This window comes from Dipodomys spectabilis, unplaced genomic scaffold (genome assembly GCF_019054845.1).
Source record: "Dipodomys spectabilis isolate Male_0828 unplaced genomic scaffold, ASM1905484v1 ptg000046l, whole genome shotgun sequence".
NCBI classification, from domain to species: domain Eukaryota; kingdom Metazoa; phylum Chordata; class Mammalia; order Rodentia; family Heteromyidae; genus Dipodomys; species Dipodomys spectabilis.
In genome coordinates, this window is record NW_024870723.1 from 223,690 (window position 1) to 246,087 (window position 22,398).

Sequence of the window (22,398 nt, forward strand, 5' to 3'; positions counted from 1 at the left end):
CCATCCATCCACCCTCCATCCACCCTCCATCCATCCTCTTTCCACCCTCCATTCACTCTCCTTCCATCTATCCTCCATTCCTCTTCCATCCTCCTTCCATCCCCCATCTATCCTCTCTCCACTCTCCATCCATCCTCCCTCCATCCTCAATCCTCCCTCAGTTCTCCATACATTCTCTCTCTATCCATCTAATCAGCTTACTTGGATCTCTTGAGGGTTGAAGTATTCCATACCTGAAGAAGATGTCCTTTGGCAAAACCCAGATCTGGGCCTGTAGCTGTGGGACTTGGGATAAATAACTTAATCTTTGAGCCTCTGGATTTCCCTGTAAGGTGTGTGGGGTGGGGACCTATGAGAAAGGTGAGTGAGACAAGGCAGTGATGTCCTTAGTCCAGCACCTGGTGGGAAGTTGTGTGAGGGGCGTGAGTGTGGACACTCGCTTGGGTGGAGAAGAGATGAGGGAGCGGTAGGGACTGTGGAGAACCAGGTATAACAGCCCTCACTGCTGGCCACTGTGGACAGCCTGGGTGATCTGGTTTTTGAAGAAAAGTTGGAAGTCTGATCTTTGAGGGATGAAATCTCTTTATTTTTCTATATTCTGCTCTGTATTCTGGTTTTGCCAGTTTGCAATTTCTGGTAGACATACCCCTTTTTCCCAAAAGGTAGACTACCTTTTGGGAAAGGTAGCTAGCTGCTGTTTGGACTTCAGATCCTCAGTCCTTCACCTGAAACCTTGAAAGCTGACAATCTTGGAAGCAAAAGCAGAACTTGTCCCGAAAGGAGGCAAGGCCTCTGCGTGACACATCCAGCATTTAACCTGCATGGGTTGGCCCACATGTATGCTTCACCCCAGAGATAACAGGGTGCCTGAGGACTTGAAGGTTCCGTAGACCCTGCAGTGATATTTCTAAATGTGAGACATGCACTGAGTGGCCTTTGTAAACTCGGGAAAATTCTGAATTTGTAAACCCAGGTGCCAGAGTTTCAGACCCACGTTGCGCTGTGATTCCAGTGGTCTCACCGGCTGATTTGAACCAGCTGGGGTTCTCAGCCACAGTGGAGGGTTTTGGTGTTGTTCCCTGGTCAGCAACCTCCATTGGCCTCTACTTCCAAATCCTCATGACCTTGGCTATCTGTCCTTTGTCCTCCTGCATTCAGGCTGCTCCCAGGGCCTTGGTCTCTCCATCAGAAACAGAATTTTATGATTTCTGAAATTTTCATTTGGTCAGTCTTATCATCCCCCTCCCACCTCAAATAAAAGAGATTAAGAATTGGCCCTCTCTTCCCTTCCAGCTCTTAGGGTTGGGGGGGGGGGGTAGTAGGGTGGAGACAGAACATTTTAACATAATAGGATTTTCCCCCTCCGGTTGGTAGGAATAAATCTGCAGCTACTGTTTTATTGGAAATCCCAGCTGAAAATAAAAGGGGTTCGATTCAATCTCAGTTATTTACTTCTTACCACACCCCCGGGGTGTGTGGTTGCTGGGTTTACCTTGGCAGTGGGTGCCTAGTTGGATTTAAAGGGCCAAGCAAATGGGATGGGACTGGGCTTGATGCCCTCTTGCCTCCCAGGGTGGAAGTGGATAGAATGTGTCTTCAGCCCTGGCTGATGGAGGTGTCTGGGTCTCTTTTGCAGGCTGACGGAGCCAGTACAGCTGGAAGGAAAAGCACTGCAAACAGGTACGTCCCTTCCCAGGCCCTGCAAAACAGCTGCCATTCCCTAGTCCTCTCACCCTAAAGGAACATGGGCTGGGCCAGCACTCTGCTGAAAGGGGCCATACAACCCTGGAGATACGAGGGCATGGGTGGCACTTTCCATGTGCCCTCTCTGGACACAAGGTATCTGAAGAAGATTCACTTCTAATCTGGCCTGTGGCCCCTCAAGTTGGGGTGACTTTGAGGATGAAGCACAAGGCTGCTATATGAACTCCACAGGGGAGCCATTCTTGTCCTGGTGTGCAATAATTCCTCCTCCTCCTCCTCCTCCTCCTCCTCTTCCTCTTCTTCCTCCTCCTCATTTTCCTCCTCTTCCTCCTCCTCCTCTTCCTCTTCCTCTTCTTCTTCATCTTTCTTTTCTTTCTTTCTTTTTTTTTTGGTGCCAGGACTAGTGCTTGAACTCCAGGCCTGGGCACTGTCTTTGAACTTTTCCACTCAAGGCTGGCACTCTACCGCTTGAGCCACAGCTCCATACTTGGCCTTTTGTAGGTTAATTGAATATAACACACAGACTTTCCTGTCCAGGCTGGCTTCAAGCTGCAATCTTTAGATCTCAGCCTCCTGAGGATTATAAGTGTGAGCCACTGGCCCCCTGCAGGGTTAAGGAGGATGCGTTAGCATCCTCAGTTGCTCTGTCTGAACCAGTCACACCATAGCAAGGCAGGAGACATTCCACTGAGTCAGACCTGGGTCTATCCTCAACCTTGAAGCTGGCGGGAGATAGAAGGGAGTGGACCCCAGTGGCCTGCTGGGATGGTATTACTCCCAAAGAATGAAAAAAGTCACCAGGTAGGCCCAAGCTGTGGGTATCCCTATGGGTGACACAAGTGGGCACATGGTAACCTTAGTACTCATTTTGCTGCTGTCCCCTTGGGTAGGACAGAGCTGAAGCAATCATGTGACTTCTGTTTGGGGCATTGAGGCAGGAAGAAGGCAAGGATGAGAGGCACATACATGAGACCTGGAACATTCTCTGGATCAGTTGCTGGACTCAGACTCAGGCTGTGTGAATAATACACTTAAGTTTGCCCTTTTACCCCAAACACTAGTTTTCTAAGATGCTCATAGATTTCTTTGGGGTACTATGACAATAATAGCCAAATAAATATAGAGGACAGTGGGAGAAACAAAGTCAAACTGGTTTCTTTGCTGCTGTGAGACTTTTCAGAGCCTTTAATATGCTAATGTACATGCTCAGAGTACATAAATGTCCTGTTTCTCAAACATAATTAGCCACGGGCCCTTTTATTGTGATTCATCCCATCTAGTAAGTGTTCCTTGCAGTACCCTTTGGGAACCCTTGGCAGGTCGAATTTCTTTGGCTTTGTGTTTGAGAAATTCACCAAGGGAGCTTTTTGTAGGGTGGATTGGAGGCTGTGACCCCAGGTGGGCAGCCCTTGTGACCCGTCTGACCTCCTTGTAGGGCCTGGCAAATATTTTATGCTGGTCTCAGTGGCAATTTTTTTTCACTTTGCCAGTGACAGGAAATTTTCTCTAAGTGACAGGAAATATGTATGTAAATGGCTATAGTCTGCTGACCCCAACCTAAACTGCCTCCTACTTAACAGTCTTTGCCTTCACTGTCCTTTTCTCTGTCTTCCCACATCCCAGCCTGCCTGTGCTCCTTAGTTATTCCAGTGACCCATGAACCTGGTTTGTTGTCTCTTAGAGCACCAGCGCCACAGGGCAAGAGCCATGTTTGTCTTGTACACTGCTATGGCCTGGGCCTTGTAAGCACTCAAGAATACTGATAGGCTGAGGGAGAGGAGGGAAGGGTAGGGGCAGGGAATAAGGGCTGGAATGGAGAGAGAGAGAGTTCAGATTGGGAGGAGGCAGCCAGCTGGGGCCTTTGTTCCAAGTGGTGATGCTCATAGCACCTGCCCAGCGTGTTGTGCTTCTTGGACCCCTGGTAGTAGATGTGTGTGCTGCTGTGGCTCCCAGGGCAGTGGCCTCCTTCGACTGCTTAGCGGGTGGTACCTGGAAATGCCTGCTCGATGAGAATGTCAGAGTTAGAAGAGGCCCAGTAGATAGTCTGAGCCTCCTCTTACTGTTATGTTAGGAGCTTGAGGCCTTCAGGAGGAAAGGCCCTATGCAGGGTCATCAGAAGAGTGAGAGGCTACATTAGGCCACCTGCTAGGGCTGATGACTTCTCTACTCAGAGAGGCTATGCTCTAGGGAGGACCTGACCAGCCACTCCTTCCCTGCCTCTTTGTGTTTATCATGAGCTTGCTGTGATAGACCCAGTGCTGTGGCCTCAGAAGGATTCAGTGCTAATTTATCCATCAGCAGACATGAGAGTACCTTCTGGATCCACAGCAGTAAACCAAGAAACAAAGTTCCACTCACCCACCCCCATCACCTTAGCTGGGCAGAGGTCCTGGTCCTCACTCTAATATATTAACCCTTACCACCTAGCACTCTGCCTAGTCCTTGTAGCCAGATGATACAGATTGGTTTCCCACAAGGCCAGTGGCCACCTGAGGCTGTGAATTGATCACTACCATCCAAGGCTGCTGTCAGAAGTGGGGGAGAGAGAAGGATTGGCAATTGATTATTGATGCCTTCTTGGGAAGGGTAAGGTGGCATATATACCATTGCTTCCCTCTCTCTGACTACCCTGGGTTCTTTACCACATACACTCAGTGATTGAGACCCATAAAATACCAGGAAGGGTCAGCCCGCACCTTTGGGATGCGTGTGACTTGAGGTGTAAGGATGAAATTCCTATTATTAATGATTCTGATGTCCTTGGTATATCAGTGTGTCATACTTAGTATGTCAGGCTCTGAACTGAGTGATTTACACAGATTTGTTAATTTATTTTTAACTTTTTATTGTTATTATAAAGGTGATATACAGAGGGATTACAGTTACATAAGTCAGGTAAAGTGTACATTTCTTTTTGGACAATATTACCCCTTCCCTCGCTCTCTCCCAGTTTTTCCCTACTATCCCTACCCACAGTTGTAGAATTCATTTTCAACACAGTGCCCAGTGAGTACAGATTTATTTTGTTAGTTGTGTGTAGTCTTTCAAACAGCCTTGGGAGGAAGATGCTCATCTTAGCCTTGCCTTGTGAATGAGGATGCAGAGGGAAGAAGTTGATAAGCCTACAGTTGCCTGGTTGGAAGGAAGCAGGAAAGCAGGCTGTCAACCCAAGTCTTTCTCCTGCAATGCCTTCCTGTCTCTCAGGGTGAAATGCTCTGTGAATCTGAGTCCAGAGGCCTGTTAGGGGCTCAGGATGGGGCCAGAATCTGGGCCTATCAAGGAAGGTAGAGCCCCTGAAGGAGCTCCTGGTAGAGTTCATCTTGAATCTGTGATTAGAACCAATAGCATCCTTTGAAAGATCACAGAATACATCACAGGATAGTGGCTCCGTGTTCTGAGGGGTGGATGACATGTTAGAGCATCAAGAGAACTTTAGCTGTGGCCTTTGAACCCTGACTGAGCCAGTTTCTACCTGGTGGTACTATATGTAGTGCATCAGAGCTCACTGTCTGTTTCCCATGGAGAAATGAAGGCCTTAAGGTCCAGCCACGTCCGAATGAAGCTAGAGGAGTGGGAGCAGAGCTGGCCTTGAAGGACCCCTGCCCTCCCAGCTGTGGCACAGTGTGGTGTTACTGCACCAGGCTCTCTTTCATCCTCGCTTTTCCCTTTTTGGCCTGGAACACACAGTTTTGTTATTTCTCCAGAGGGCCTCTGGCTAAACCCCAAAACCAACAGCATAGGCTGCTCAGGAATTAGTGTTAAATTGAGGGGGACAAGGAGAGGTGGTGTTCTTGATCTTAAGAAACAACGAAATATGGTTTGCTTTACTTCCCTGTAACCCAACCTGGGTTGATTTTATAAGACCAGTGATCCGGCGCTCCAGGTTAATGCTGACCTGGTGTATGGGTTACAAATTATGTAGCCACTGGCAGCCAAACCTCACATATTCCAAGGGGTGGCAGGCCTTCCCTATGAAAAATCTGAAAGAAATGCAATTTTTGTCATGAAGTAAACTCAGTTACTGGCTTGCCATAATGAAGAATTATGCCCCTTTTTTTGGCCATGTGAATGTTTGCAGAGTGCAAGACTCAGAGTAATGTAATCTCCAACCTGGAGATTAGGAGACATGCTCTCAGATGCCTAACAAGGGCTCTGTAGACAGGAGAGCAGGGCAAAGGATGGCAAAACCAAAGCCCATTCATTCATTCCCAAAGTGTTTATTGAGTGCCTACTAAGTGCTGGGCCTGCCTTGGGTACTGGGGAGATAGCAGTGAACAAGAAGAGCTAGTGTTCAGGTGTGAGTGGAACAGATGGGCCAAGTGCATGAAATGTATGCTTGTCAGCTCTTACAAGTGCTGTGAATGAAAGAGCCAACAGGGAAATGGGCAGACCAGGAAGGGTGCTGCCTTTTTAAATGCATGGTCATTCCAAAAGGAAAAGCATCACTGATCACTGAACAAGATTTGTACCAAGTCCAGGATCTTCTGGGGGAAGTGTACTCTAGGCAAAGAAAACAACAGGCACAAAGGTCCGGGGGGTTGGGCATGTCTGTTGCACTGGAGCAACAGCAGGGAGGTCAGTGTGGCTGCTTAGACCCTAGGAGATGTTTGAGCACAGAGATGGCATGATATTTGGTTTTAAGTGGAGCATGCTGGGTACCAGGAGGGGACAAGACTTTAGAAAGAATGTCTCTGAGGGTTCAGGCCAGACAGGGTCTTAGGTTTAGAGGTTTAGAGGTGCGCTTAGAGGTGAGGGCTAGCTGTTCATTTTCAGATCTGTGAAGCCTACATCCAGAGACATGCAGCCTCCTGCACCATCCTGGGGTGGCCCCAGCTGCAACAGCCAGATCCCCACAACCCCACTCCTCCTGTCCCTTGCACTCCTGCTTGGGCATTTTCTTCTCAGGTCCTCTGCCCATACTGAGGGCCACAGAACATCCCATAGGGCCAAAGAGCCCTCAATGCCTAGGTCCCTATCCTGGTGCTGCCCTCTGCCTGGTTGTATGACTTTACCTTACTGAGTTTCCTCAACTGTGGAACAGAAATGGTTATCAATACCACATCCACAGTGCTGTGGATCACCTGTGATTGTCTGTCTGTCTGTCTGTCTATAGTTTTATATATATATGTATATCCTTAGCACAATGATCAATAAACATCTACTTTTATTAACCACTATGCTCAGTGGCTCCCAGGTCCTAGGGCAGAATGGATGACAGTGGTGTCACACAGTTGATTTCTCGGTGAGCCTGGACCTAGGAGAAGAGGATGGACATGTTGTTGGTGTTTGTGGAATCAGGTGACTTGCACCTAGCTCCTTTGCTCCTTACCACAGCACTCTAAGGTGGTGACTGATGGTCCCTTCTTCAGAGACAGTTGAAGACAAAGCAGACGCCATCTAAATCGTAAAAGTGGCTCGGGATCTGGCTGAGTCTAATCCTTTAAGCTCAGGTCTTCTGCTACATGTGTATGGCTTCATAGTCTTTTTTTTAAGAGATACTATTTATTGAATTAAATTGTATGTCCAATTTAAAACAAAACCTTTGCCTCAAATCTTCACAAAGCATGTTTTCACACAACCATATGGAAATAAAACAAGTTTCTATAAATCCTGATAGAGGTCCCCTTTTCTTCTATTATAACAAAATGAACTGGTTTGTTTTTTTTTTTTTTACAAGATAAAACTATTAAGTTTACCATGGTACAAAACACTAAAAATAAATGAAGCAAAAACCTATTATTTTGAAGGAGAAAGTTTGCCTTTGCCTTTTCTATTCTTGGCCCAGATTTTAATTCTTTCCAATAGAACCCAGACCTCCCGTTGTGAACCCCTTTCAGTCTCATCCAAAACTTGAAATTCTTCACTTGTTGCATTTGAAAAATCTGTTCACAGATGAGGTGGGCAATTCAGTCCATCCTTTTTCACTTCAAACCCCTCTTTGCCAAAATGGAACAGTGTAACACCAACATCTCCTCTATAATCTTCATCCGTGACACCAGCTCCTATATTTATAAAGTGTTTTGCAGCCAAGTCAGGACATGGAGCCACTCTTCTATAGCACTCAGAAGGAAGAGCTGTCTGAATTTCCATCTTCACAAGATCTTTCTCCACAGGTGGCATTGGGTAATCATAGGCACTGTACAGGTCATAGCCTGTGGTGTTTGAGGACCCCTGGATCAGAGCTGTGGCATGCTTGAGAGCCACACAAAGCGAAGCCCCATGCCACCCTCCTCAGCAGGCTGAGTCTGTGTGCTGGAGGAGTTGGCCGCAGTCTCTTCTGAACAGGATAGGGCCAAAGAGGGGAGAGAGAAGGGGAGATGATAAGACTGCGAGAGCTAGGTCTCATAATTAGTCTTGAAAGCATAATTCTTATTCAGCATACTGGTTTGCAGCAGTATAAAAGTGGGCCTGTGCTGGGTGCTGGTGGCTCATGCCTGTAATCATAGCTACTCAGAAGGCTGAGGTCTGAGGATCATAGTTCAAAGTTCAAAGCCAGCCAGGGTAGGAGAGTCCATGAGACATCCGTGAGACTCTTATCTCCAAATAACCACCAGAAAACTGGAAGAGGAGCTTTGGCACAAAGTGGTAGAGTCCTATGCTAGCCTTGAGCAAAAGAGCTCAGGGACAGCGCCCAGGCCTCGAGTTCACGCCCCATGACCAAAAAAAAAAAGTAGTTCTGGACAGATGCACGACTTGTTTGGGAATGGGATAATGGTCTTCACCATAGGTCTTAGCTTCTGTTCCTCATCCTGGAAATTGCATTTGACATCTTGCCATAAGTGTCCTCTCCCTGTCCAGAGTCTGGGCTAAGTTTGTCTACAAAACTCACCAAGTGCAGGTGGATGCTGAGAGCCCCAGGCTTGTATTCCAAAGGGGCCAGCCACCTCTCTGATGAGCAGAGTTCACTCTCGGCTTAATCAGTTACTGTTAAACCTAGATTGTGTGAATAGGGCAGTTTCTGGAACATTCAAACACAGCTTGGTTTATTCTCTAGGGATGGCTGCAGAAATGCAAGCCCCAAATCGACCTATATCAAAATGCATGTGTCATTTTTGCATACGTGTGCTTGAGCTTGGGGTGGTCTGGCATAGGGAATTGAGTGGGGTCTCTAGGGAGCAAATCTCTGCTCTCCCCTCTCCTACTGCCCCCAACCCAGCTGTTCTCTGTGAATACATGAAGTTGTCCCTGGACGCATGGAGTCAGTTGATAGCACACAGAATCTTGCCTGGTCCTGAAGCATGGCCTTGAGAAGTTGCTAGAAAGGCTGCAGTTGCAACTGCCTGGGTCCTTCATGACAAAGCCTTTGGTCTGAGAAAGCCACACCCCAATGTCCATAACTTCATAGCATCTCTGGCTCTGCTACTGGGAGAAGAAACGCTGGCAGCAGGTCTGAGATTCAGCCATGCTCCTTGCAGAGCATGACTGTTAAGAAAATCCCCACATTCCACACCTACCTTCTAGATCATTCCTGCCTGCCTGTCCTACAGAAGGCATTCTCACAGAGTGCTGCTGTCTGAGCTAGCTGTGTGTTGCACACCTGGTGATCACCCACAGACAGGTGGAAGAGAGGAGCCAGGTGTAATGGCAGATGGAAAAAGCTCATTGGATCCACTGGCCACAAGGGTAGGGGGTGGAAAAGCAGTGGTCCTGTTAAGGGGTGTCTTCCACACCCCCTCCCCCCATTCCCGGGAGGAAGTGGCCAGGGAGCTGACATCAGGGAGGGACAGGAAGTGATAGTTAATAAGTCCAGCTATGGCAGGAAGTGAGGTTGTTGCTCAGGAGGGGGTTGGTCCTCTGCTTGTATGTCCCCCAAGAGTGTACTTTCCTCAGGGAACCACCCACATGCTCGGATCTGCATGGGACCCATGTGTACCAGAAGGGAGTGATGAACAGAGGACATGGCCCTTTTTGAGGTCTCCACTCTTCACCTGTCTGTCAAAGGGATGCTGTCCTGTGTCTTCTGGTGTACGAATGAGGACACAAGCAGGTGACTCTTCAGAGAACAGGACATGTTGCTAATGGATCAGAATTACACCACAACATGAAGCCTTGTGTTTGCTTAAATGCTCTTATTCCCAATTCTATCCAGAGGGCGAGGGCCCAGGCCAGCTTCCCAGATCCACAGTACCGTTGAAAATAGTCCCTGATTTAACCAGAGAGCCCCACCCAGCTGAGGGCTGGAGATGGGGTTACCTGACAGGGTTGCTGAAGAAGACTCTTGCTTCTCCCTTCCGTACGTTTCAATTAACCAGGAAGTTCACTCTTAATATTTAAATCTTAATGCTGTCTCTCTGAACTCTAATATAACCCGGCACTGTCGCTGACTGACACTATGAATTGAGGAAAATTAAGTACCTCAGAATTATCTCAAAACTAATGATGTATTTATGCATTGTAGGTTATTTTGAGTTCCTAGACTGTTAAAGAGTTGTTTAATAGGTTAATAGTTTTAATCTATTAATCTAATCTTTTCTACTTGACTGTGTATTAAAATATATCCGTGATGTATGACAGGATGGGAAGTGTAGACAGTTTGGAAGATTTGGAAGGGACAGTAATGATGTGAGGATTGAAAACTTGGGTGGAGTGGTGTAAGCACAGACTCCAGCCTCATTCACTGCTGCTCTGGCCTGTGGTCTCGCTTCAGGTTCTCTCTTTGCTTTCCCAGGCAAGTTGCAAAGATGCTACCTAGAAAGGTAGCATTATGAGTTCCTTCCACAGGCAAGGACCTATCACATCCAACAGCCACCTGAGCAGACTTGAGAGAGAAGGGGAGGTTAATGGCAGGCACAGAGCCCAAACATTCTTGTCTGTAGAGATCAGGCCCTTTCTGTACTCCACCCATCCCACCCTGTGTGGCTGTTGAAAGGGACCAGCAAATGCCTAATCCTGTCTGGAAACTATGGAGAAGGGTAATACAGTCTCTATATCTTGGAGCTCATGATGTTAGTCATGACTGTGTTCATTCATTTAACAGGTATTTTTTGCAATTATTTCTTCTTTGGAGAAGGGGAGGAAGAACTGTCCCAGTGGGTTAAAATGCAGGCATTGGCATCAGGCAAACCTGGTAGAACCTACTTCTATCACTAGGCTCGGAGATCACAAAAATAGGTCTCAGTTTTTCCAGCTCTGCTTTTCTTATCTGTGAAGCAAAAAGCCTTGCAGAAAAGGCTCGTCCATACCAGCCACAGGTGGCCGTAGGGGTGAGGGAGGGTTTGTGAGGTTCTGGGCATCTTGACAAGTGGACTTGACAGGATCTGCTGGTAGGTTCATTACCAGGAATGAGAAAGAGAAGGAACAGCCATGTATCAATTCAGAGTCTGGCTTGGAGGAGGAGCTGGAGGCTGGGATTGCTGTTAACCAGAATGGGGAAGACTGCAGTTATTTATCATGTTGTCTTGGACCATCAGGCTTCATGGGAAGAGAACTGGGCTGGGAGGCAGAACTGTTTTCCGGTTTAGGGGGAGAGATATAGCAGCTGCCCAGCTTGCCCTTGTTAAATTTGTGGTGCCTTTTAGGCTCCCTGAGAGGGGGGTGTACAGCAGTTGGATGTTCATGCTGCTCTGAAATCCGGGGCCAACTCCAAGCTAGGCATGTTGAGATTCATCATTATATAGTTAATATTTCAAACTACCTTATAAGATTCCCAAGGAGGTGACTGTGGATAAACAGAAGAGGTTCTAGAACTGACTCTTGGGACCTATCCATGTGAGAGAGTTAGGGGCACACAGGTGGGTCCAACAAATGACCAGGAGAAGCCAGAAGGTGGAGGCCCCCAGGTGAGCACAAGGTGCAGCAAGAAAGGATGAAAGGGAGAGAGGAGGCTTTGTTAAAGACTGTGGATGGCGGATACGTTGACTGGAGCCCGGGAAGGGACCATTGGATTGAACAGTACCGTGGTCACGGGGGCTTCAGAAGAGCAGCTCTGGTGATGGAGTGGAGCAACAGCTTCATCAAGGCTTCATGTGGCCATGAGAGGGAGTACTGACACCCGCCAGTAGGTGGCGGTAGTAGGCGGTCTGCACTCAGATCGTTGGTGGGTGGGCAGATGAGTAGAGTGGCAGAGGACTTGGTCCTGGTGGGTACTGCAGTCAGGCTGGGATGTGCACCTGTTTGTGTCACACACACACACACCCTGCCCCGCATCCATGCATTTGTTTCCAAGCTCAGCTTGCTAGCTAGCTCTCCTCCCTAAAGAGGAAAATGTTTTCGTGAAGATTCCTTCCGGAAGGAGTTAAGCAAGGTGATATTTGCACATTGCAAAGAGCTTTGTTTGTTTCAGGTGAGGAGGTAGCAGGGTAAATGGCACCTCTGGGGGAAGTGGAGACTGGGTACAAGTCTTACCACTGGTCGGGCTTTAGATGTCAGTTTCTAACTCATTGTGCAGATGTGAGTCCTAGAAACTGGGTGGGATAGCAACAAGTTGTTGACCCATCTACTCAAGAGGCTGAGGCTGAAGGATCAATTGAGCCCAGAAGTTTGAGACCAGCCTGAACAACAACAATAACAAAAAAGATTGAAAACTGAAGTGTAAGATGGTGAGCCCAGGGAATCAGTTGCTCAAACAGAACTGAAGTCAACTCAAGGTGCTAAAGATCATCATAGGTACTCTAACTTGGTAGAACTTCCAGTGCCATAATTTTTTTTTTGTAAGACACTGTAGATATTATGCATTTAAAACAGTGCTGTCTGACTTCTGTGCACTTCAGCCATTGCTGAGTTACTTGACTGCATTGCCTTAGGCTGTGGGTTTAGGGGTAATGGTACCAGTGCAGGAGCAGAGTCGTTTACAGACTAAGCTCATCCCTCAAGGTTGTGTGGCTTCAGACTTCTGGTTGACATCACGTACGTGTGTGTGTGTGTGTGTGTGTGTGTGTGTGTGTGTGTAGTTGCTGCTAGGCATTGTGTTAGGGCTGGAGATGCAGAGGTAAACAGACACAGGCTGTGTTCTGTGCTTTGTTCCCGTCTGGTCACAGGGCTCTTTGAACACCAGGTTTGATGGGGGTAAGTACCAATGTTAGAACAGTTAGGTAAGAATCAGAGGAAGAGATTTCTGAAACAGCCAGAGTGCCAGGCAGAATCCCTGGCACATTACAGTGGCCACATACAAATGTGGAGGTGAGTAAGAACCAAGTGAGCGGCCCTGGCTTATAAACTTCCCTGCTTTGGAGCCATTTCTTCACATTCCATCTTTTATACTGCATTAGTTTCCTGTTGCTGCTATAACAAGTGAGACTACCCATTCTTAATGTCACTTTCCATGGTTCTATATTTATGGTCTAGAACTAGGGAAATTCCAGAAATATACATTTTCTAAGCTTTAAATTTCTTCCTCAGGACGTGAATCGCCCCTTTGTCCCGTGTCCACACAGCAGGTGACGCCTGCCTCTTGTTACGTAATGGGGGCTCAGATCTCATGTCAGTGCTTGTGTTTGATTGGCATTTAGTTTACTTAATAGAGGTCTGAGACACAAGAGGGCATGATACATGGGAGGCGAAGTAACTGGCGCTGTGTGGCCATGCCTCAGGGCAGGTATAGGTCTTGGTACTGCCCACAGTCTCAAGCAGGAGGCATGTCCCCTGCAGAGAAGAGGGAACTGGCATGCTGTAGATTTTGGGTGTCTGGAGCCAACAGAAGTTTATTCTGGGCCAGAAATCTGAAATCAAGGTGTTAGCAGAGCTTTACTCCCTCTGGAGACCTTTAGGGACCTTTTTCTTTCTTTTGTCTTTCTCCTGGGCGCTGACAGCATTTCTTGACTTGTGGCCCCATCGCTCTAGTCTCTGCCTCACACAGCCTCCTCTTCCCAGTGCCACTTCCTCTTCTTTCTTTCTCAGCGGCCCTTTATCTTACAACGATACTTGTGACTACATGTAGGTCCAGATAACCCAAGGTTACACTCAATTCCCATCCTCCTTAGTCACATCTGCCAACACCTCTTTTCCAAATAAGGTCCCCTTCACAGATGAGGACATGAACTTGCCTTGGAGTGATAGAAATAATCACTCCACTACTTCTTTTGTTGTAGTTTTTGTGGTTGTTTTTGGTGTTAGTACTGGGGCTTGAACTCACAATCTATGCACTGTCCCTACATTTTTTTAAATATTTTTCTTTCCTCTTCAAGCCTTTTGCTCTACCACTTGAGCCACAGAACCACTTTTGGCTTTTTTATTGTTATTGGTGGTGATTATGAGGCTTGAACTCGGGGCCTGGGCACTGCCCCTGAGTTCTTTTTGTTCAAGGCTAGTACTCTAGCACTTTGAGCCACAGGCCATGTCCAGTTTTCTGGTTGGAGAGAAGAGTCTCACAGACTTTCCTGCTTGGGCTGGCTTTGAACCTTGATCTTCAGATCTCAGCCCCCTGAGTAGTTAGGCACCCAGACTAATCACTTTCCTACAGGGAGGATAAAGCTTAACGCATATATGTTAGGGGAAAGCAAAGCCCTACTTGCTGAAGATGGATGGAATGGGGTTTAGAGCCTTATTCAACCCTGTCCAACCTATCCCAGCATCTTCAATGTCCCCTAGCCATTGCTGTGGAACCCCTGGTTCTTCGGGGAACATACATTGAAAACCATTACCTCGTAGCTCTTAGCACCTCCCATTTAGTCCGGCTTCTCTCCAGACACACGGGCTGAGGCAGTAACTGCTGACCATAGATAGCAGGTACTTAGTGAAAAGCATCCTTTTAGTGCCTGACTTTGGATTTTATGTTGAAGTGTGACTTGGGTTAAATATAAAATTCATAACGTATCTTGAGCAACTATTTTGTAGTTATCTATATATAAATCTATTTTACAGTGCCACAAATAGAATAGATTATGGAGTGTCAGCATGTAGATAGATTCGGAGAGCTTTTTCACTAATATACCTAATGATTCGTGCTGAGAATATCCAAGGGCTCCACTGTACATTTAAATGGATATAATTAAAATAATGAGCTCTATTTTAAAAAATGATATATGAAAAAAATTTTTAAAGAAGTTAGAAGGAGCTGCACCACTAATTCAAAGTGATATAAGTACTTCTACGATTCTATTGTTATTAGGACATCTAATTAAATGCGGAGCATGTGAGGGAAAAAGCAACGTTTGGGCTTGTAAATCGTAAGCGTAGAAGTCGAGAGAAGAGGAGGAAGTTGTCTGTGCCCTTGGCACTGTAGGGCTCCAAGTTGTCATGGTGGGGGGTGGATGGGTATGTGTCATCATGCCCACCACTGTGGGCAGAGCTGGGGCGCTCTTATGGCTCCTGTCTGCTGTGACCTGAGGAAGGGGTTGGCCGGTCCCTTGTCTACAGTTGTATTTCCCAGTGTGATCAAGCATTTATGTGGCATGCAGGATATGGACAGAACCACAGAGTCTGTCTTCCCTTAGGAGGCCCTTCTATTCCTCACTCCTAAACCCAGGAGACCCTGAAGCCGATAGGTCAGTGGAAAAGATGGGGAGTCAGGAGATGTGGCTGGAGACCTGACTTTGCTCCAGAATCCTCCCGTATAGTGTATTTATGCCCAGCCCTGTTGTCTGACTGTCCATTCTGTCCATCGTGAGGATCCACTCTGCCTTCCTGGTGACCCCTTTGGCGTCACAACAAGCTTAAGTTACACTGAGCAGGAAGCAGAGACTTTTTTTTGGTGATATTAGAGTTTGAACTTAGGACCTCACACTTGGTAGGCAAGTGCTCGGCCAGTTAAGTTGGACCACAGTCCACATGTGGGGCATACAATTCGGTGAGATAGTTTTACCTAGCAGCCAGGGATGCAGAGGAAATAGAACGAGGTGATGAGCTAGAAGCTGGATGGAGAGGTCTGAAAGGTGCCTAGTGTGCTGAGATTACTTCATTAGTACGCCCTGGGAGGGCATCTGTAAGAGTCACCTGTGTGAGGTGAACGTGACACTTACCGAGGGCATCCTATTTGTGTCCTTACCACTCAGAGACCATCTGCCAGCCTGAATCCAGCTTGACCTGGGAGCCTGCTAGAACTGCAGTCGAAAATAGAGGCATGGCCAGGCACCAGTGGCTCATGCCTATAATCCTAGCTACTCAGGGGGCTGAGATCTCAGGATCACAGTTTGAAGCCAGCCAAGGACAGGAAACTCTGTGAGACTCTTAATCTCCAATAAACTACTCAGAAAAAGGCAGAAGTAATGCTGTGTGGCTCGGGTGGTAGAGCATTTGCCTTGAGCACAGAGAGGCTCAGAGACATCACCCAGGCCCTGAGTTCAATCCCCAGGACTGGCAAAAAAAATGGAGGCATGGCTTAGGTGGCAGAGGGTCACACTTTAGTGGAAACGAAGCACAAGCATGAGGCCTTTAGTTGAAGCCCTGCTCTCTCTCTCTCTCTCTCTCTCTCTCTCTCTCTCTCACACACACACACACACACACACACATGCACACGCACACCCCAGCCCAGCCCACACGGACTGCACCAGAATCTGCATATATCAAGGTCTCTCTCTATCTGATCTGTGAACACATTGAAGTTTGAGAAGGGTACAAACTGCAGTTGCCCCAGCTGTAAAATGCTAGCCCAGAGATTTTCAAACTATGTTCCTTGGGACCCTAGGACTCCTAGGGGAGTGTTGGGCCCACCGTGGGGGCCGTGTGAGAGGCTGAGCAGCCAGGGACCTTCCACTTACTCTGCACACAGCCTTGCATGTCTCAGGGGTGCCATGGCAGCCAGGATCCTCTGATGGTTTGGGGTGCAGGTATGGGGGGTCCACTGTGAGCTGACTCCTTTCCTTTCCCAGGGAGCGCTTGAAGCGCAGCCAGAAGAGCTCCAAGGTGGAGGGCCCGGAGCCGGGGCCGGCCGAGGCTTCGCTGAGTGCCGAGCAGGGGACGATGACGGAGGTGAAGGTGAAGACAGAGCTACCTGATGACTACATCCAGGAGGTGATCTGGCAGGGCGAGGCCAAGGAGGAGAAGAAGGCCGTCAGCAAGGATGGGACCGGCGATGTACCTGCAGAGATCTGTGTGGTGATCGGCGGGGTCCGCAACCAGCAGACCCTTGGTGAGTGCTTCATGAGGGTCGGGGCTGGAGCCAGGGTGGGAGTAGAGGCCAGAGTCGGGGAAGGATCTGCACCCCTCCCTGGCTGAGAGCCTTCAGGGACTCCCCTCTGCCTCCAGGGGAAGATGGATGCTCCAAGATAGGCCTTTGATGGTCCACTTCTAGCCTGAAGACTTGGTCTCTTTGTGCCTGATAGAGAAAGACTCCATGCATGAAGTCTTGTGTCAGGCAGATGCTTGGAACCTTCTGTAGATGCGAGGAACTCCTCACACCTGAGGGTTTCCCGACCCTGAGGGGTGAGCAGCACAACCCTTATCATTTATCTCCAGTGCCTGCCTACCTACCTTTCTCCCTCCTCAGTTTGTCTGGGGGCTGGTGCGGGCAGCACTTTCTGTGAGCTGACCAAGTATCAAGAGAAGGTAACTGACAAGCTGGTGCCTTCCCCTGCCTGGAGGAACTTGGGGAAACCCCGCTGTTTAGCAGTAATTTCGCCATTAGCTCCCCTTCCCCCTGGAGTGTCCCCATTGGTGATCCCTGCACTCCTGCCTGCTTCCCAGGCTCAGATTGCCACAAGCTCCCACAAATATGCTTCATTTGTGTAAGGAGAGAGGAGCCAGTGGGACAGGTGGTGGGGACCGGGTCCAGTTGGAGCCCTGGACCCGACGTGCGGAGAGAGGCTGCTCTTCATTGCCACGTCAGTGGTTGCTTAGTGGGGAATCCCGGCTCGGTACTGCCAGATCTCTGCCCAGATCCTGTGCCAGATGTGAACGTTTTGATGTGAATTCTTTGGCTTTGAAAGCTGGTGATACAATTCTGCTTTTGAAATCTGCCAAATACAACATATTGGTGGGTCAAAGTCGTTCCAGGGGCCACAACTTTGCAACCTCTTCCCTCTGAACTGAAGCCAGCTCTTCTCAGCCTGGTCCTGAGGCCCTGCCTGGGCTTGCCCCAGACTTCTGCTTCCATCCATGCCATCCTCCATATTTCTTTCCCTTGCTCCATATGTTCTCAAGAGTACTGGGGACACTCTAGCCCCATCCATCACTGCCTACCCTTCCTGATCCAGCTCTGGCCACCTCCTTCTCAGCATTTCCTTGTGTATGGCTCCCAGGACTTCATGTGTCTCTTTCCACAAGTTCAGATTCAAGGACAATTGCATTTTCTTCCCAGCTGATGGGAACCATCCGCATGCTCCCCTCCCAGCTCTGTGTGTGTGTGTGTGTGTGTGTGTGTGTGTCTGTCTGTCTGTCTGTCTGTCTGTCTGTCTGTCTCGTGTGTAGTGTGGTGTTGTGTCCCATCCATTGGCCCATCTGTCTATGTTATTAACTTGGCACAAGATGCTAACAACCATGCTTTGTGTCTCCCCATCTGATATGCCCTGGCCTTCCCCTGACTGCAAGGAAGCCATGGTAAAATCAGAACATACCCTTGGGACCAACTCCTCCATCTCTAGAGCCAAGGACAGGGCATCAGCATCCTCCATACCCTGTTTCTTGTTTGGGAGGCCAGGCTTCTCATGCCAGTATAGCCTGATTCTCCTGGACTTTGCTCATGGTCTTCCCTCTCCCAAGAATTCCTTTGATCATTTCCAGAATCCACTCAATCCTTCAAGGCCAACTCCAGTGCTACCTCCTCCCAGAATTCTTCTCTGATCTGCCCTGGTCTGAAGCTCTCTTTCCACCCTCCTTGGGCACTTTCCACTATTTCTAGATAGAGACCCTGACTGTGCCTGTCTCAGCCATGAGATTAGTAGTTCCTAGAAATGGGAACTTCACTATCTGTCTGATTTTGGTCTCCTATGCCATCATACCACCTCCTGTCCTCACAGGACCATAGCAAGGGCCTGGCTTCTGGGAAGTGATGTTGAAAACAGTCAGGATGGGGCTAGGTGATGGCTGCCGTAACAGAAGGTCCTAAAATAACAAGATCTTGGTAGTTCCAAATGCCGATGGTCACAATGTCATGGAGGATGCAGCATGCTCAGTACTGCACTCAGTACATCGGTACAGGATGCTACTATTAGTGGTGTCAGTAAAGTACCTCTTCATTGGGTGGGGAGAATAGTACCTTCTGTCCCCGGTCTTCCCCATATAGTCTAAGGAATAGGCCACTGAGAAAAAAATGGCATAGGGAGGAAAGTTGGCATTGGATAAGTTCAGTGACTTTCTAGAATTCAGAGCTTTGGGCATTTTGTGAAACTTCTGAGTAACATGCCCTCCATCCACCCTCAAGAAAGAGCCTGTACAAGGCCCCACTGGTGAGCTACAGTGGAGCCACCATTTTGTAGACTGTGCCAAAGGGAGCCAGAACACTCCATACTGATCACATTGTCTCCTCTCCAGTGTCTAGGTCTGATCTTCCTGCTTGCTGGTGTGGTTTCTGCTGAGGGTTGGCCTCAGAGGATGCTAACCTGGCTTCATCATCAGTGAAGAAAGGCATTGAATAACTCCCCAGTGCCCCCCCTGAAAAAATGAATGTGGGAATGTAACCTTTAAACTCCTCTCCAAGGGGCAAGGAAATTTTATCCTGTGGGCTAAATTCAAGCCATTGCTGTGTTGGCATGATGGATTGTTGATGTCTATCCTGGATGCAGACATGAGCAGAGGGGCTATGCATGCAAACCACTTGATACCCTTGGCCTGCTTATTTTAGAGAGCAGCAGAGGGAGGCTCGTGAAACAGAAGAGTTGCTAAAAGTCACTGTGCAGCTTGGTGACAATTTCTTCCTGTTAGGAAGGACCTGCTCACCTCAGAGCACTTGTCTCACCGCTGCTTCTAAACATAAAAGCCAGAAAGGATAAAGTCAGCAGCAGGAAGCTGGTCAGAACCAGGCCTTTAATGAACTAGGACTGCAGTGTGCGGGCACGAGGAGCTCATAATCATCTTGAGGCATTTGGCTGGGAGTGCATGCTTTGCTCACCCAACAGTGCTCCACCCTCAGAGATGGGCTCTGTAGTGGAATAGAATGGTGTCCCTGTTCAGCCAGGCATCGCTGCGCCAGGAAGAGCTGGCCTCCCCAGGCCCTCCCTGGCTTGTAACAGCCATCAAACAAACAGTGTTCCCCCTGACACAAACATTATACAAGGCACTTCCTGTGGAAGAGCTTGAGTCATGGCCATACCATGGCATTGGCAGTGCCAACTGGCAGTCCTCTTCCTGGCCTGGGAGAGTGTTGCAGGGGAGGAGGGCGGTTGGCAGAGGAAGAGCTGACTGCAACCACCCTGCTGCCTGCCCAACAGGCCTTTGTGCCTAGAAGCCCTCAGCTGCTGCTGCTGCTGCTTCTTCTTCTTCTTCTTCTTTTTTTTTTTTTTTGGCAAAAGCAGAGATAATAATGATCTTGACACTTTAATGGGATAAAATCAGAAGTGAACAGAAGTGAGTTGACAGATCCAGTAGTCACCTGACAGCTGCAGGCACAGCATGCCACAGCAGCTTAAGGAGGGGTCAGCCACCTGTGAGACTGGGGGGATGTGGGGAGCTCCTCTGTGTAGAATGAAAAGCCCAGGCACCCTAATGGCCACCCCAACTCCATGTTGATGGCAGGTGTCGCAAACTGACCACACTGCACCCTATCCCCACAGTGTGCCTCAGAATCCTTCTCAACAAAGCACACCAAGAACTCATCACGCAGGCCACCAAGCTGGAAAGTCGGCAGTAGAAACCTGCTCACCACCATTGTGTCTGATGATCCCATTTTCTGATTCCAAGAGATAAGGATGCTCGTACCCATTGTGCTCAATGGGTGTACCATCTAGGGGCTGGGAATGTGGCTTAGTGGTAGAGTGCTTGCCTGGCATGCCTGAAGCCCTAGGTTTGATTCCTCCGTTCCACATAAACAGAAAAAAGCCAGAAGTGGCTCTGTGACTCAAGTGGTAGAGTGCTAGCCTTAAGCAAAAAAAGAAGCTCAGAGACAGTGTCCAGGCCCTGAGTTCAAGCCCAGGACTGGCAAAACAACAACAACAACAAACAAAAAGTGTTCCATCCAGCAGTGGATGCTATCCCCCTCCCAATGCTGTGGGCATGGGACTGAGCACGGTAGGCACAGGTACACGGAGACAAGTGCCACTCAGCTTCCTGGTGGCACTGCAGGTACCCAGTCTCCACCAGGCTCTTCATCCTGTGAACGATGTAAACCAAACAGACGTACGTGTGTGTGTGTGTGTGTGTGTGTGTGTGTGTGTGTGTGTGTGTGTAGGAGCTCTGTGGAGGCCCTGTGTCTTTAGGTGGGTCGGATGCTAGGATAGCAGAGTGGTGGGGATGATGGGATCTGAGTATCCACAATCTATGGCATTTTGGATGCAGCAGACACATGGCAGGAAGCCCCTGCCAATGAGGAGAGGTAGCCAGGAAGTGATTTTGGATCAGTTGGAGGAAGTCTTACGGACTGTAGAGATGTTGAGAACTGAATGTAGCCTGGTAGACTATGCAGGAGTGAGTTCTCCATGCTGGGGATGGGTGAACAGGGATCATAGGAGAGGCCAGATTTTGCAAGAAGGCTCCAAGGGAAGGGGGTTGTTTACTCAGAGGCAGGGCTTCCCGGGGGATGGGGAGGAAGAAGAAGAGGAGAAGGAGAAAAGTGAGGTACCAGCCAGGACATGGCAGGCAGGTCAGGCCAGGCTCCGAACTGGGTAACAGAAGAACTCAGCCCTGCCACATGGGTTTTGGCCTGTGACAAACCCAAGCAGTGAAGAGCCAAGCCCTGCTCACAGGGCTAACTGATAGCGAGTTTCCTGTTTCAGTGGGTTGTTGGCAGGGCTTTGTGCCCCAGCCTGCCAGAACCAACACTGAACTTTGTGCCCAGCCCCAAGGAAAGGAGAGGTCCTGGCCGCCCTCCCAGGCCTGTCTTGTCTATTTCTAACTCCATCTGGAGGAAAAGGGATCCTAGTTGGAAGGTCCCTATGGGAAAGGACTCTGGGCCTGTTAAGTCACAAGGTCCAGGGTCTGTCCTTCTGCTGGTGATTCCTTGATTACACTGTTACATTTCTCTGAGTCACAGCATCTGAAGCAGTGGATGTGAGTTAGTGGATGTGAGAAAGTCTGTCCATTTTTCCAGAACAACTCTGAGGGGCAAAGTGAAGTAATAGGTATGGATATGTTTTTCAGTGGCTCCCAAATGCACGACAGGCCTCAAGGGACCTCGCGTGTGACAGGCACGTAAAAGGCCCAGGTGTCACGCTCTTTCTGTTCAGTACCCCCTGCAAGAATTTCGCCAAGCAGTGTACACGGCTTCATATTTTTTGAGTTGACATCTTTACATTTTTACCCAGTGTTTTAAGTAATTACAAAGCAGACAGTTTCTGGAATCCTGTTTTTTTTTTTTTTTTTTTTTTTAGAGAAATGTGGCATTTTGGAAATAGAGCTGTGAATGACTTTTAAATGCAGACAAGGGAGTCAGAACACCACTGCCCTCTACTCTTGTCATTTAAAAACATATGAAGAGGCTCGTCTCCAACAGACAGAAAATTTTATATCTTTCCTTATTCTCCTTGAACTCATATTTCTGGTCCACTTCCCCCACAGAGTTCTATCCTAATGTCATATATTTTTTTTATGCCTGAAAGTCTTTTATTGATCACTTTCACACTCATCCGCCACAACAAGCGGTGTATAAATTAAAATCGAAATTTCAGGAAGAAAAAAAAGAAAAAAACTTCTGGCATCATAAAGCTCTACATTTTAAAACCATTTTCCCCC

General features: G+C 48.3%; 1 protein-coding gene and 1 pseudogene across 1 annotated transcript in view; one reads left to right on the forward strand and one right to left on the reverse strand.

Moving 5' to 3' along the window:
- The window catches only part of Znf618 (zinc finger protein 618), a 162,730-nt gene that overhangs the window by 89,580 nt on the left and 50,752 nt on the right, over positions 1 to 22,398 (forward strand). Inside the window, exons 2-3 of the mRNA XM_042678715.1 lie at positions 1,637 to 1,680; positions 16,449 to 16,708. Coding sequence (XP_042534649.1) covers positions 1,637 to 1,680; positions 16,449 to 16,708 — 304 coding nt within the window. The remainder of the gene's footprint in view (positions 1 to 1,636; positions 1,681 to 16,448; positions 16,709 to 22,398) is intronic.
- LOC122107035 lies at positions 7,493 to 15,608 on the reverse strand (annotated as a pseudogene).